Source organism: Scyliorhinus canicula, chromosome 12 (genome assembly GCF_902713615.1).
Source record: "Scyliorhinus canicula chromosome 12, sScyCan1.1, whole genome shotgun sequence".
NCBI classification, from domain to species: Eukaryota; Metazoa; Chordata; class Chondrichthyes; order Carcharhiniformes; family Scyliorhinidae; genus Scyliorhinus; species Scyliorhinus canicula.
In genome coordinates, this window is record NC_052157.1 from 163,341,939 (window position 1) to 163,358,330 (window position 16,392).

A 16,392-nucleotide genomic window follows, 5' to 3' on the forward strand; every position below is an offset into this window, starting at 1 on the left:
CCTGACACCAGAGCCTGTACGAACACCTGTACCTGCGCCCTGCCCTCACATCAGTGCCGACACAAACACCTGTACCTACACCCTGCCCTGACACCAGAGCCTGTACGAACACCTGTACCTACACCCTGCCCAGACACCAGTGCCGACACGAACACCTGTACCTACACCCTGCCCTGACATCAGTGCCGACACGAACACCTGTACCTACACCCTGCCCTGACATCAGTGCCTAAATGAACACCTGTACCTACACCCTGCCCAGACACCAGTGCCGACACGAACACCTGTACCTACACCCTGCCCTGACATCAGTGCCTAAATGAACACCTGTACCTGCGCCCTGCCCAGACACCAGAGCCTGTACCTACACCCTGCCCTGACATCAGTGCCGACACGAACACCTGTACCTACACCCTGCCCAGACACCAGAGCCGACACGAACACCTGTACCTGCGCCCTGCCCTGACATCAGTGCCGACACAAACACCTGTACCTACACCCTGCCCTGACATCAGTGCCTGTACCTACACCCTGCCCTGACACCAGAGCCTGTACCTACACCCTGCCCTGACATCAGTGCCTACACGAACACCTGTACCTGCGCCCTCCCCTGACACCAGTGCCTACAGCAATCCTTGTGCTAATGTCCTGCACCATCCGCTATAAATAGTGTGCTAAGTTCTATAGTTTCCTCCCATTGGCCTGGAGTAGGGAAAGAAAGGAATTATCCAAAGTTTTCCCTTCCTGATCTGTACCTGATGATCTCCTCTGGAAGATGTGTGTGGGCTGGACGGGTGATCGTACCCTGATGATGGGGTCCCACAGTGAGAGCTGGGCTTTGTCTGTGTTTGGAAGCATTTTGTGGATTGATGTTTGTTTAAAGTTAATGTGCCTGTCCATCAGGAAGAGTCTGATTTCAGGAAGTGAGCAGAAATGTCCATGACAGAGGCAGCTTATTAAAATCCAGTCTGAGACTGTTTTCACAGCTCCCAACAAGATCTTTGCCAACACTAATCTGGATGAAAAGCCACTCCCTCTGTGTGGAAGGCATCTGGGTCCCACTTGGGACACCCGAGTACCAACTCAGCACTTTGATTCTCAACTGTTACTGTTCATCAACTCCAGCTTGTTCAAACTCAGATGCTTGTCGTCTTGGGACAAGGTCCCACTCGCCATAATCTTTACGGACTTCACCACATTGGCCCCTGGGCTTCAGCGCTTGAAATTTTAAATGATCATTCTCATCTTTAAGTTGCTTCTTGCGGTACTGCTTTGTGTCTCTGGAGCCCTACAGACCCTCTCCATTGAACAATCACTCCCTCAAATTCTTGCCTCTTGTGCCCTTGGCCCCAAAGTCCCTCCAGTGGCAGCTGTTTTGGTCACTCTATCTGGTCACTCTATCTGGTCACTCTATACTCCTTCAAGCCCACCTCGTGATCAGGAGTGAGCTGGCACGGTGGATACAGAGCTGGTGGCTAGGTCATAGAGACAGAGAGTAGCAATGGAAGGGTGCTTTTCTAATTGGAGGGCTGTGACTAGTGGTGTTCCGCAGGGATCAGTGCTGGGACCTTTGCTGTTCGTTGTATATATAAATGATTTGGAGGAAAATGTAACTGGTCTGATTAGTAAGTTTGCGGGTGACACAAAGGTTGGTGGAATTGCGAATAGCGATGAGGACTGTCAGCGGATACAGCAGGATTTAGATCGTTTGGAGACTTGGGCGGAGAGATGGCAGATGGAGTTTAATCCGGACAAATGTGAGGCAATGCGTTTTGGAAGGTCTAATGCAGGTAGGGAATATACAGTGAATGGTAGAACCCTCAAGAGTATTGACAGTCAGAGAGATCTAGGTGTACAGGTCTACAGGTCACTGAAAGGGGCAACACAGGTGGAGAAGGTAGTCAAGAAGGCATACGGCATGCTTGCCTTCATTGGCCGGGGCATTGTGTATAAGAATTGGCACGTCATGTTGCAGCTGTATAGAACCTTAGTTAGGCCATACTTGGAGTATAGTGTTCAATTCTGGTCACCACACTACCAGAAGGACGTGGAGGCTTTAGAGAGGGTGCAGAAGAGATTTACCAGGATGCTGCCTGGTATGGAGGGCATTAGCTATGAGGAGCGGTTTAATAAACTTGGTTTGTTCTCACTGGAACGACGGAGGTTGAGGGGCGAACTGATAGAGGTCTACAAAATTACGAGGGGCATAGACAGAGTGGATAGTCAGAGACTTTTTCCCAGGGTAGAGGGGTCAATTACTAGGGGGCATAGGTTTAAGGTGCGAGGGGCAAAGTTTAGAGGAGATGTACGAGGCAAGTTTTTTTACACAGAGTGTAGTGGGTGCCTGGAACTCGCTGCCGGAGGAGGTGGTGGAAGCAGGGATGATAGTGACATTTAAGGGGCATCTTGATAAATACATGAATAGGATGGGAATAGAGGGATACGGGACCCAGGAAGTGTGGAGGATTGTAGTTTCGTCAGGCAGCATGGTCGTCACGGGCTTGGAGGGCCGAAGGGCCTGTTCCTGTGCTGTACTTTTCTTTGTTGTTCTTTGTTCTTGGACCAGGTTTCTGGTAACTCTTTCCAATCTCCCCATCTTTAGTTCGATGTCTGTTTTCTGTTACACTCCTGTAAAATTTCCTGGGCAATTTTACATTGAAGGTGCTTTATAAATGCAAGTTTATTCTATTGAAAAAGCATGTGAGATTCAGAGAGCTGTGTCCTGACTGATATCAACAGCTTAACTTAGGCGAGAATTAAGGGCAGCACGGTGGCGCAGTGGGTTAGCCCTGCAGCCTTACGGCGCGAGGTTCCAGGTTCGATCCCAGCTCTGGGTCACTGTCCGTGTGGAGTTTTCACATTTTCCCCGTGTTTGCGTGGGTTTCACCCCCACAACCCAAAAGATGTGCAGGCTAGGTGGATTGGCCATGCTAAATTGCTCCTTAATTGGAAAAAATTAATTGGGTACTCTAAAATTTAATTTTAAAAAAACTTAGGGGAGAATTTGATGGTATTATTTTCAAATAATTCACTGACAAATTCAGTGAGGAGGCTTGGCTTGTCTGTTGTGAATTAGTGAAACTTCTGTCAGAAATACAACACTCTGCTCTCTGTCATTTCCTCTCACTGATGCACATTTGGAAGGGAACATAATTCCCTTTAAAAAGGAGGGAGAGAATTAGTGATGGAATAAATAGACATGGGCTCTGGGTGGAATGTATCCAATGGGCCTTTCCATTGCTATTTGCTTTGTGTGAAGCTGCTGAGTATTAACCTGTTTTACTTCTCTCTGACAGGGTAACAATGATGACTTGATTCTCTCGTGCTGCCTTCATTACTGTACGGACATGGCCAAGGACTTCATGCCAGTGCGCAAAGGTACCTGGGGTCTGCTAGTTTAAAGGGCATGTCCAAGCTGCTCCCATTTGGGTTACACAGAGATGATTTGTTTGTGGGTACGGCAGTGATTTGTTGACTCCATCAGCTGTGATTGAGTTTGAGATTCCACACAATTTATTAGTGCTAAAACCACACGGTGAGCTTAATCTTGTCTAATTTTGATTGTTTGTGCTGAAGTCACATGATATTTTCTTCCCACAAACAGCAAAATGTTTTATAACTCGTTATAAAACTCAACCATTCACATCCTCATTTCAGTCACTCACTGGGACAAAGCTCATCCCCTCCTCTCATCCATCAAGTCACCCATTTAAAATCAAGAACTTTAAGCACAGTGCCACATTTGCAGTGGGTTACACTAACATGTTTTCGTACAGTGGTCCATTCGTGTGTGACATCAGAATCATCTCAATCATTGGAGAGTGTAATTCAGCAAGTTTGGATTGACCCCTGGCTGACCTCAGCCGGAGAAGGATCAGGAGCCAGGGTAGGGACGATAGTTACATTTGTCCGTTATACAAACCAACTATGTCAAAAGCCAATGGGCAGATTTCAGCAAAACTTGATAAAGTCAGGGTTTGGCCTGAGGAAGAACAGTTTAGTTTTCCCTGAAGATATGGATCCTGGAATTTTTTTAAGGATCCATTGGGTGAATTGTCTTTTCTTCCGAGTCGGTTATAGCATTGGCCTGAGACCACTCCGTTACATGGAAGCTCCTCATCAAAAGATGTATTTTTTCAACACTATGGTTAGAGGACATCAACCATGCAAGGAAAAGCCTGGAGAAGGAGCTGCATAATTGTAATAAAGAGGAGTTAGCACAGAGTGGCAGAGCTGGGAGCTTCACTGAGTGCCCGCTTCACTTGGAAGTTTAGTTCTTGCCCTTAGCCATTGATTTTCCATCTGTTCATGGCTCCTCTGGCTGGTGAAAAATTTAGGAGATAGCGTGTGTGAAAACACTCTGTTGAGATGTTTTTGAATTCATACAGTGTGCAGGTATTTTTGCTGGAACAGCTTTTCATTGAACAGGACCTTGACACCAAGTGGAAGGAAAATCCACAAGTATCAAAATAACCTCATTCCAATCAGCCACCTTCTATCACACCCCATCTGATCCAGTAAAGGGACAGAATGTGTTCCGTAATGGGACATTCTTTCACAATATAGTTTCAGTTAAGCCTGAATGTGATCGGAACACATCTCAAACCACATAATGCACAAGGAGACAGTGTCCAGTACACTCTTTACAGTCTCCAGAGTCCCAGATGACCATAGGCTGCTTTCCTCTATGAGAGGGAGAACAGGCTGGTGGTGGTTTAACCTGAGGGCCACCACACCTCAGGTGAGGGGTGAATAACCTCAGCCGGTACGGGAATCGAACCCGCACTGCTGGCCTCGCTCTGTATGACAAAGCAGCTATCCAGCCAACTGAGCTAAACCGGCCCTCATATAGGACAACAGTCAGTGCACCTTATAGACACTGTACAGGATAGCACAGACAGTGCACCTTATAGACACTGTACAGGACAGCACAGACAGTGCACCTTATAGACACTGTACAGGATAGCACAGACAGTGCACCTTATAGACACTGTACAGGACAGCACAGACAGTGCCCCTTATAGACACTGTACAGGACAGCACAGACAGTGCACCTTATAGACACTGTACAGGATAGCACAGACAGTGCCCCTTATAGACACTGTACAGGACAGCACAGACAGTGCACCTTATAGACACTGTACAGGACAGCACAGACAGTGCACCTTATAGACACTGTACAGGATAGCACAGACAGTGCACCTTATAGACACTGTACAGGACAGCACAGACAGTGCCCCTTATAGACACTGTACAGGACAGCACAGACAGTGCACCTTATAGACACTGTACAGGATAGCAGACAGTGCACCTTATAGACACTGTACAGGACAACAGTCAGTGCATCTTATAGACACTGTACAGGATAGCACAGACAGTGCCCCTTATAGACACTGTACAGGATAGCACAGACAGTGCACCTTATAGACACTGTACAGGATAGCAGACAGTGCACCTTATAGACACTGTACAGGACAACAGTCAGTGCATCTTATAGACACTGTACAGGACAGCACAGACAGTGCACCTTATAGACACTGTACAGGACAGCACAGACAGTGCACCTTATAGACACTGTACAGGATAGCACAGACAGTGCACCTTATAGACACTGTACAGGATAGCACAGACAGTGCACCTTATAGACACTGTACAGGACAGCACAGACAGTGCACCTTATAGACACTGTACAGGATAGCACAGTCAGTGCACCTTATAGACACTGTACAGGATAGCACAGACAGTGCACCTTATAGACACTGTACAGGATAGCACAGACAGTGCACCTTATAGACACTGTACAGGACAGCACAGACAGTGCCCCTTATAGACACTGTACAGGACAGCACAGACAGTGCCCCTTATAGACACTGTACAGGATAGCACAGACAGTGCACCTTATAGACACTGTACAGGATAGCAGACAGTGCACCTTATAGACACTGTACAGGATAGCACAGACAGTGCACCTTATAGACACTGTACAGGATAGCAGACAGTGCACCTTATAGACACTGTACAGGATAGCACAGACAGTGCACCTTATAGACACTGTACAGGACAGCACAGACAGTGCACCTTATAGACACTGTACAGGATAGCAGACAGTGCACCTTATAGACACTGTACAGGATAGCAGACAGTGCACCTTATAGACACTGTACAGGACAGCACAGACAGTGCCCCTTATAGACACTGTACAGGGTAGCACAGACAGTGCACCTTATAGACACTGTACAGGATAGCACAGACAGTGCACCTTATAGACACTGTACAGGATAGCAGACAGTGCACCTTATAGACACTGTACAGGATAGCAGACAGTGCACCTTATAGACACTGTACAGGATAGCACAGACAGTGCACCTTATAGACACTGTACAGGACAGCACAGACAGTGCACCTTATAGACACTGTACAGGATAGCAGACAGTGCACCTTATAGACACTGTACAGGATAGCAGACAGTGCCCCTTATAGACACTGTACAGGATAGCACAGACAGTGCACCTTATAGACACTGTACAGGACAGCACAGACAGTGCACCTTATAGACACTGTACAGGACAGCACAGACAGTGCACCTTATAGACACTGTACAGGACAGCACAGACAGTGCACCTTATAGACACTGTACAGGACAGCACAGACAGTGCACCTTATAGACACTGTACAGGATAGCACAGACAGTGCACCTTATAGACACTGTACAGGACAGCACAGACAGTGCACCTTATAGACACTGTACAGGATAGCACAGACAGTGCACCTTATAGACACTGTACAGGATAGCAGAAAGTGCACCTTATAGACACTGTACAGGATAGCAGACAGTGCACCTTATAGACACTGTACAGGACAGCACAGACAGTGCACCTTATAGACACTGTACAGGACAGCACAGACAGTGCACCTTATAGACACTGTACAGCACAGCACAGACAGTGCACCTTATAGACACTGTACAGGATAGCACAGACAGTGCACCTTATAGACACTGTACAGGATAGCAGACAGTGCACCTTATAGACACTGTACAGGATAGCACAGACAGTGCACCTTATAGACACTGTACAGGACAGCACAGACAGTGCACCTTATAGACACTGTACAGGATAGCACAGACAGTGCCCCTTATAGACACTGTACAGGACAGCACAGACAGTGCATCTTATAGACACTGTACAGGACAGCACAGACAGTGCACCTTATAGACACTGTACAGGATAGCAGACAGTGCACCTTATAGACACTGTACAGGATAGCAGACAGTGCACCTTATAGACACTGTACAGGATAGCAGACAGTGCACCTTATAGACACTGTACAGGATAGCACAGACAGTGCACCTTATAGACACTGTACAGGATAGCACAGACAGTGCCCCTTATAGACACTGTACAGGATAGCACAGACAGTGCACCTTATAGACACTGTACAGGATAGCACAGACAGTGCATCTTATAGACACTGTACAGGATAGCACAGACAGTGCCCCTTATAGACACTGTACAGGACAGCACAGACAGTGCACCTTATAGACACTGTACAGGATAGCACAGACAGTGCACCTTATAGACACTGTACAGGATAGCACAGACAGTGCACCTTATAGACACTGTACAGGATAGCACAGTGCACCTTATAGACACTGTACAGGACAGCACAGACAGTGCACCTTATAGACACTGTACAGGATAGCACAGACAGTGCACCTTATAGACACTGTACAGGATAGCACAGACAGTGCACCTTATAGACACTGTACAGGATAGCACAGACAGTGCACCTTATAGACACTGTACAGGATAGCACAGACAGTGCACCTTATAGACACTGTACAGGATAGCACAGACAGTGCCCCTTATAGACACTGTACAGGATAGCACAGACAGTGCACCTTATAGACACTGTACAGGATAGCACAGACAGTGCATCTTATAGACACTGTACAGGATAGCACAGACAGTGCCCCTTATAGACACTGTACAGGATAGCACAGACAGTGCACCTTATAGACACTGTACAGGATAGCACAGACAGTGCACCTTATAGACACTGTACAGGATAGCACAGACAGTGCACCTTATAGACACTGTACAGGACAGCACAGACAGTGCACCTTATAGACACTGTACAGGATAGCACAGACAGTGCACCTTATAGACACTGTACAGGACAGCACAGACAGTGCACCTTATAGACACTGTACAGGATAGCACAGACAGTGCACCTTATAGACACTGTACAGGACAACACAGACAGTGCACCTTATAGACACTGTACAGGACAACAGTCAGTGCACCTTATAGACACTGTACAGGATAGCACAGACAGTGCACCTTATAGACACTGTACAGGATAGCACAGACAGTGCACCTTATAGACACTGTACAGGACAGCACAGACAGTGCACCTTATAGACACTGTACAGGATAGCACAGACAGTGCCCCTTATAGACACTGTACAGGATAGCACAGACAGTGCCCCTTATAGACACTGTACAGGATAGCACAGACAGTGCCCCTTATAGACACTGTACAGGATAGCACAGACAGTGCACCTTATAGACACTGTACAGGACAGCACAGACAGTGCACCTTATAGACACTGTACAGGATAGCACAGACAGTGCCCCTTATAGACACTGTACAGGATAGCACAGACAGTGCACCTTATAGACACTGTACAGGACAGCACAGACAGTGCACCTTATAGACACTGTACAGGACAGCACAGACAGTGCATCTTATAGACACTGTACAGGATAGCACAGACAGTGCCCCTTATAGACACTGTACAGGACAGCACAGACAGTGCACCTTATAGACACTGTACAGGATAGCACAGACAGTGCACCTTATAGACACTGTACAGGATAGCACAGACAGTGCACCTTATAGACACTGTACAGGACAACAGTCAGTGCACCTTATAGACACTGTACAGGATAGCACAGACAGTGCACCTTATAGACACTGTACAGGATAGCACAGACAGTGCACCTTATAGACACTGTACAGGACAGCACAGACAGTGCACCTTATAGACACTGTACAGGACAGCACAGACAGTGCACCTTATAGACAATGTACAGGATAACGCATACAGTGCACCTTATAGACACTGTACAGGACAGCACAGACAGTGCATCTTATAGACACTGTACAGGACAGCACAGACAGTGCACCTTATAGACAATGTACAGGATAACGCATACAGTGCACCTTATAGACACTACAGGAGAACACATTGCACCTTCTAGACACTGTACAGGACAACATATTGCACCTTATAGACACTACAGGACAACACAGACAAATGCACCTTATAGACAATGTACAGGACAACATATTGCACCTTATAGACACTACAGGACAACACAGACAAATGCACCTTATAGAAACTGTACAATGCACTTTGTAGACAGACTGTTAAGAGATGTTTCTGTTTCGTCCCTATTCGACAGGCTGTATTTTCAGGGTGTGCGTCCAGCATGGTTCGCTAACCTGACAAGTGTTTTCTTTCCCTCCAGATGAGCCCATTCGCCTGCGCCGCGATGTTGTATTGCTGACCGATGACCGGAATATGAGAGTGAAGGCTTTGACTCGCAACGTGCCTGTTAGAGCCATCCCTGTGTTTCTGAAATGGGCTAAAGTGGGATGAAGAGATGGAGCCAGGAGAAACTCTCATCCTCTGGATTCCAGTGAGCATCGTCTCGAGCCCCAGAGCTCGACAATGACAACCCACCCCCTCCATTAAAAAGCTAACATTAAGAAATGACGAGAATCTATATGCAGTAGAAGATTGTGATTGGTTACCAAGAAAACAAACAACTCGGCTGAAGAGACAGATCTTGAGATGAGACATCTCAATGGGTCTTTTTAGGAGTGAGCTAGTCAAGGTGGGTTACAGTGAAAGGGGTGAGCATCCAGATGCAGGTTAGTGAAAGGGAGCTTCTTTAACCCGTGGAAGGAACGGTCTCCTTCCCTGGTGGAGTTCTTTGATTAGCATGTGGATTGTTTTGTGACAGAGTTGGAATGATCCACTCTGCTTGGCACATGTCTGTAAACCCACCTCCACCCTGAATCCTTGTCATATCAGAGACAAAGTGGAGGGGGAAGAGCAGTGCAAGCATTGATGATTTGATTCGCTGCTGGTTCTGTGATGTCAATTTTTTGGCAGGAGGAATTTCACACAGAAAGTAAGTTTAAATAATTTACAATAAAAGAAGTCTCACGTGGCCTTGAGAAAAGGCCTCCATGTAAGGTTAGCCTATATCAAGGCAAGTTTTAAAGGTCTTGTTATGGGTCAGAGTCAAGTTATTGCAGATAAAGGTGGCTTTTAATTGGCCTTGTATAAAAGGATTCTGGCAGCAACCTATCATCAGGTTGATAGTGTATTCTTAGTCTACTGGGGCTTTGCATGATGGGGATTGTGGAATACCAGATTAAAATGGAGGGCTACTTTATTGAAGTGAGGTTTACTATCTCTCTATGTGTTAGCACTCTAATCTGGTGAGTCAGACACAAGGCAGTGTGTGTGTTATATGAGCAGCTCCAACGTGAGCTGGTAGCAAATGAGCTGCCCTTTCACATGCTGTTCGATGCCCAAGACCTTTGGCATTTGGGGAGAGTTGGAGATAATTCTGCCTTGCAAAATACCAGTTCGAGGAGGGCCAGAGCGGGGTTCAGTTACACTGCAGGACCAATGATTGAGATACCTGGTGCCTCCTAATACCACATTGCTGCCAAGCTATCAAGTAGCTGGGACAGCTACTCCACGTTAAGAACTAAACACACCAGTCAGTGATATTTTAGCTGGGAAAGTCTGTATTGATGCTGGGGATTCAGCTCCTTTTATGGAGCAACTTCAAAAATTAGTTTATTTTAGACATTTCAGAACTTGTTTCTCATTGGTTTTTTTTAAATTCTCTTAGCTAGTTAGATTTGAGTTATTGGTAGCTAGGTATCCCGATTTGGTTTTATTTCGTGTTGATCGAGTAGAGGAAGCTTTTAGTTTTAGTGCAGTGGGAGTGAGTTCAATTTAATTTTGCAGGTGTGTGCATATAAAATTATTTAGCATGTTATGTTGCTCTGCAATATCTCATCCGTTAGCTAATGTGTGTCCAGTGCTGCAAGCAGCTGATGACCGCTCTGCTGGCTGTAATGTAAATTCATTGCCTTGTAGAAGACAGTTGCAGTGTTAACAGCAACCAGTATTCCTGGAATTACCAGTCCAATAAAACGGAGGTGAAAAGACATGTCTGTAACTTTTTAATTGCTGGTTGGTGTTTTATAGAAACAAGTTCCACGGTGAAAATGTTTTGTTCGTTTACAAAAATACAATTATAGAAACACTATGCACTGAAGCACTTTATACAGACCGATTTCCGTACAATTACATGCAATAAATACATTCATTTTTAATGCAAAAAGAATTTATAAAAATACTGTTTTTTTTTTTGTATTGCAACGTTATGTGAATTGTATTTTGGCTTTTTAAAATTTGTTTTTGTAAAAAAAAATATTTGGGTGGGTGTCTGTACAGACTGACTTTGGTTCCACTGAATTTACAGCTAGGTTCCTGTTCCTCTCCTAGGGACACAGGCCGATATTGTGCATGCATTGCCCACCCCTTCAAAAGGACTGTACAAAATAGGCCAGCTTTACAAATCCCTGCTAAAAACAAAGTAACATTTCTGGCAATTCGCATCTCATGCTAAAATACTGCATTTTAATAAGTGATTTAATTCCAGGAAAGTTCAAAAATCTCCAACTTTATCCCGTGATTGCTTTAAGGAACCAATTTCTTACCCGTTACGTGGTCTGACCTCTCTGCAAAGTTCCAGGCCGATTGTCAAGCACAGTATCACTTTGTAACACTTTATCTCGTTCTGTTTAATGCATCGGCATTGTGTCTGATTTAACAGATTAATTTGTCTTTAAAGTGACAGATGTGACTAGTTAACCCTGACTCAGACTGACTGGGAATCAGAGGCACCGTCAATCCACCCACACTATGCTGGAGTGAGGAAACGTTTTAGTGGGGTCACTATTGATTGTCTCAGTTACAGTGCCTGGGCTGTTTTCAATAAGGACGGGACAGAACCCCTGAGATTGATGTGGGAGGGGGGCACCACCCAATCTGCTCGGTTGGGGATTCAAACTGGTTCATATTGTGGGATACAGTTTCAAAATGACACAAATCAACTTCAGAAACACAATTAGAAAACAATAATTGATCAAAGCCATTAAAACACCATTCCCCGGGAACTCAGTGCTGATGGTTTGAATTGCTGGGAAAGAGGTGGAATGTCCACTCCTCGAGTCCAGTTCAACACTCACAGTGTGGGGGTCAGTCAGCCATTCAAACCCTCAACCCAATCTCCGGGCCAGGCTAGTGGTTCCTCCCTCTGCACATGTCCCAGTTTCACAGTGAGCGAGATACAGTCGTTGTCCCCCTGCCCCAAGGACCCCCCGGATACCCGCCCTCCCAAAGTCTCCTAACCCAGTCCCCAGGAACCCCCCTCCAAGTCTCCTGCCCCCACCCCCGGGCCCCCCATTACTGTGGGATCTTGCTCAGTCTGACCGGCTCTGACCTGAGAGTCGCTGTATTTCTGACTCCTGGGACTGACCCCTGAGAGGGGGGAGGGGAGAGGAACAGCCTCCCTACCCTCCACCCCCCCTCCCCCATCACTGCGGAGGGGGGTTAAACCCAGAGAAGTGCAGCAGTACACTCGCGCCGCCCCCCCCCCCCCACCCCCTCAGGGCTCCTGGGGTTATGGGGGGGGGGGTGGGGAGTAAGGGTCACTGGTTCTCTCTTCTCCCCCCCCCCCCCCACCCACACCCTGGGGTTATGGTGGGTGGGGGGGGGGGAGAGAGGGAGTAAGGGTCACTGGTTCTCTCTCTCCCCCCCCCCGGGCTGTTTAGCACACTGGGCTAAATCGCTGGCTTTGAAAGCAGGCCAGCAGCACGGTTCGATTCCTGTAACAGCCTCCCTGAACAGGCGCTGGAATGTGGCGACTAGGGGCTTTTCACAGTAACTTCTTTGAAGCCTACTCGTGACAATAAGTGATTTTCATTTCATTTTCATTATGGGGGGGAGAGAAAGTAAGGGTCACTGGTCCCCCCCCCCCCCCAAACCCTGGGATTATGGGGGGGGGAGGAGAGAGTGAGAGTAAGGGTCACTCGTCGCCCCCACCCCGGGGTTATGGGGGTGAGTAGGGGTCACTGGTTAAATGGGAGGATTGAGTTAGGATGTGTGCTGCTCTCTCCTGGCTGAGGGAGGGGGGCTGCCCTGGCAGTTTGGGTGAGGGGGGCTGGCCCAGCAATTTGGCAAAGGGTAAACATTATCAGTAAAGTCAATCTTTGGTTTGCAGTCGGCTGTGTGCATCTTCATGTGGCTGATGAGGTTCCGCTGCTGGGCGAAGTTGCCCCCACAGATGTGGCAGTGGTAGGGTTTCTCCCCAGAGTGGATCCGCATGTGCTCGGTCAGTCTGTACTGGCGGGTGAAGCGCATGCCACACGCTTCACAGGCAAAGGGCTTGAGGCCCAGGTGGCTCCTCATGTGGCGGGTCATGGTGCCCCTCTGGGTGAACTTCTTGCCGCAGATGCTGCAGGGGTAAGGCCGGCTAAGCCAGTGGGTTTTCTCATGTTGCCGGAGGGTGGCTGGGTCTTTGTAAGATTTCTCACAGCTGGAGCAGCGGTAGGGCCTGAGCAGCTCTGCCACCCCAGGGCTGCCCTGTTCCAGCTCCTTATGCAGCAGGTCCTCCTCTGTGTGGCTCTCCACGTGGGCATTCAGCCCCTCCGAGTTAGGGAAGCCCTTCCCGCAGGGAATGCACACGTACAGGTTGTCGCCAAAGTGCTCGGGCTGGTAGCCCAGGTGGCCGCAGTGATAGCCATCCAGAGGGGCTGGTAGCCCGGCTTCCTCACTGCTGCTCTCCTCGCTGCTGCTCTTCTCATCCTCGGCCTCCTCGCAGGCGGCAGCGGGGAATGGGGCCCGGGGCTGGCCCTCCCCAAAGGGGCCGAGTGGCTCCTGCTTCAGCCACCTGGACAGCAGCTCCGGAGGGCTGGCCTCGGGGGCCCGGTGGTTACTGGGCGGCCCTTCCTGCAGGCAGCTCCCGTTAGTCAGTAGCCGGCCTGGGGAGCTGGCCTGGGGGCTGCCCTGACCGCACTCTGCCTCCCCCGGCTGCACACAGCAGCTCCGGGGGCTGGGCTTGGACAGGTCGAGGCCCAGTTCCTGGGCTGGAAGCCTCCGGCTGGCCTGTGATAGCGGCGCGTACAGCTCCCCGGCCTGGGTATTGATGGTGTGGGCAGCCGGGGGCTCGAGTAGCCGGGGGTATGGGGGCTGAGTCAGGGGGCTACAGACCCTCACTGTCCTCCCCACTTTCCCCACAGATCCGCTGCGGAAATGTAGGTAGGAGCCGCTTCGCTTCAGCTTCTTCTTACAGACAGACACCAAATCCGGGAGCTGCAGGTAACTGGCTGCCGCTAACACAGCCCCAATATTCAGCTCAGCTTCACTCAGTCTCCCGGTATAAATATAATCCAGGATGGTCCGGAATACCCCGGGGCTCACCATGTCCGGGTCCAGGTTCACCAGGTTATCGTGAACCACCAGCGACTTCAGGTACACGCTGCTGGCCGCCAGGATGTTCTTGTGAGCCCGAAACAGCGCGTTCTGAACCACAATGATCACATCGCAAAGGAAACCTTTGGTTCGCTGCCGGTTCAGCTGCACAAGCAGCTGCTTGGAATGGCCGCACATCTCCATACTATCCACCATGGGCATCATCTCCTCACCTAAACACACAACACACAGTCAGTGAGGGGCAGGGGGTCAGACCTCCCCCCACCCAAACTTCACCCACCCAAACAACCATCACCCCAACCCAGACCTCACCCCCCACCCAAACCCTCACCCTCACCCCCACAACCCTCACCCCAAACCCTCCCCCCACCCAAACCCTCACCCCCAACCCTCACCACCCAAACCCTCACCCCCCCACCCAAACCCTCACCCCCAACCCAAACCCTCAGCTCCCAACCCAGACCACACCCCCCACCCAAACCCAGACCTCACCCCCCAACCCAAACTTCACCTACCCAAACAACCATCACCCCAACCCAGACCTCACCCCCCCCCCACCCAAACCCTCACCCCCAACCCAAACCCTCAGCTCCCAACCCAAACCCTCCCCCACAACCATCACCCCCACAACCATCACCCCCAACCCAGACCTCACCCCCACCCTCACCCTCACCCCCACAACCCTCACCCCAAACCTTCCCCCCACACAGACCTCTCCCCCCACCCAAATCCTCACCCCCACAACCATCACCCCAACCCAAACCCTCCCCCCCAACCCAAACCTCACCCCCAACCCAGACCTCACCCCATAACCATCACCCACCCCCTCCCTCAACCCCCACAACCATCACCCACCCCCTAACCCTCACCCCCCACCCAAACCCTCACCCCCACAACCATCACCCACCTCCTAACCCTCCCCCACCCAAATCCTCACCCCCTCCCCAAACCCTGACCCCCTCCCTCAGCCCCCACAACTATCACTCACCTCGTAACCCTCACCCCCCCCCCCACCCAAACCCCCTCCCCAGACCTCACCCCCCCCCAACCCCCTCCCCAGTCCTCACCCTCTCCACAGACCTCACCCCCTCCCTCAACCCAATTCTCACCCCAAACCTCAACACCCCCCCCCAACCCTCACCCCCCCACCCAAACCCTCAGCCTTCAACCTCCCCACCCAAACCCTTTCCCCCTCCCCAAATCTCACCCTTCCCCCAAACCTCACCCCAAACCTCACCCTCAACCCCCACCCCAACTCTCACCCCTCCCCAAACCTCATCTCTCCCCAAACCTCACCCCCAATCCCCTCCCCAACCCCCTTGCCGTCTCACCATCTCCCCAACCCCCTCACCATCTCCCCAACCCCCTCACCATCTCCCCCAACCCCCTCACCATCTCCCCCAATCCCCTCACCATTTCCCCAATCCCCTCACCATTTCCCCAACCCCCTCACCATCTCCCCAACCCCTTCACCATCTCCCCCAACCCCTCACCATATCCTCAACCCCCTCACCATCTCGCCAACCCCCTCACCATCTCCCCAACCGCCTCACCATCTCCCCAACCCCCTCACCATGTCCCCAACCCCCTCACCATCTCCCCCAACCCCCTCACCATCTCCCCAACCGCCTCACCATCTCCCCAACCCCCTCACCATGTCCCCAACCCCCTCACCATCTCCCCCAACCCCCTCACCATCTCCCCCAACCCCTCACCATCTCCTCAACCCCCTCACCATGTCCCCAACCCCCTCACCATCTCCCCAACCCCCTCACCATCTCCCCAACCCCCTCACCATC

General features: G+C 49.9%; 2 protein-coding genes across 5 annotated transcripts in view; one reads left to right on the top strand and one right to left on the bottom strand.

Annotated features, from left to right (window-relative positions):
- smg6 (SMG6 nonsense mediated mRNA decay factor) overlaps nucleotides 1-11,262 on the top strand; it is a 619,962-nt gene extending 608,700 nt beyond the window's left edge. For all 4 annotated transcript variants that reach the window (XM_038814765.1, XM_038814766.1, XM_038814767.1 and 1 more), the window contains 2 exons: nucleotides 3,297-3,378; nucleotides 9,537-11,262. In XM_038814765.1, coding sequence (XP_038670693.1) covers nucleotides 3,297-3,378; nucleotides 9,537-9,667 — 213 coding nt within the window. In that variant the 3' untranslated portion in view covers nucleotides 9,668-11,262. The remainder of the gene's footprint in view (nucleotides 1-3,296; nucleotides 3,379-9,536) is intronic.
- A 1,800-nt stretch (nucleotides 11,263-13,062) lies between these two features.
- Nucleotides 13,063-14,812, bottom strand: hic1 (hypermethylated in cancer 1). The gene has a single exon (XM_038814769.1). The coding sequence runs from the start codon at nucleotides 14,795-14,797 to the stop codon at nucleotides 13,256-13,258; it is 1,542 nt and encodes a 513-aa protein (XP_038670697.1). The 5' UTR covers nucleotides 14,798-14,812; the 3' UTR covers nucleotides 13,063-13,255.
- Between the last annotated feature and the right edge of the window lie 1,580 nt (nucleotides 14,813-16,392).

What these genes read in the sequence shown, in the direction of transcription:
- hic1 (XM_038814769.1), bottom strand. Translation starts at nt 14,797, where the DNA reads ATGATGCCCATGGTGGATAGTATGGAGATGTGCGGCCATTCCAAGCAG.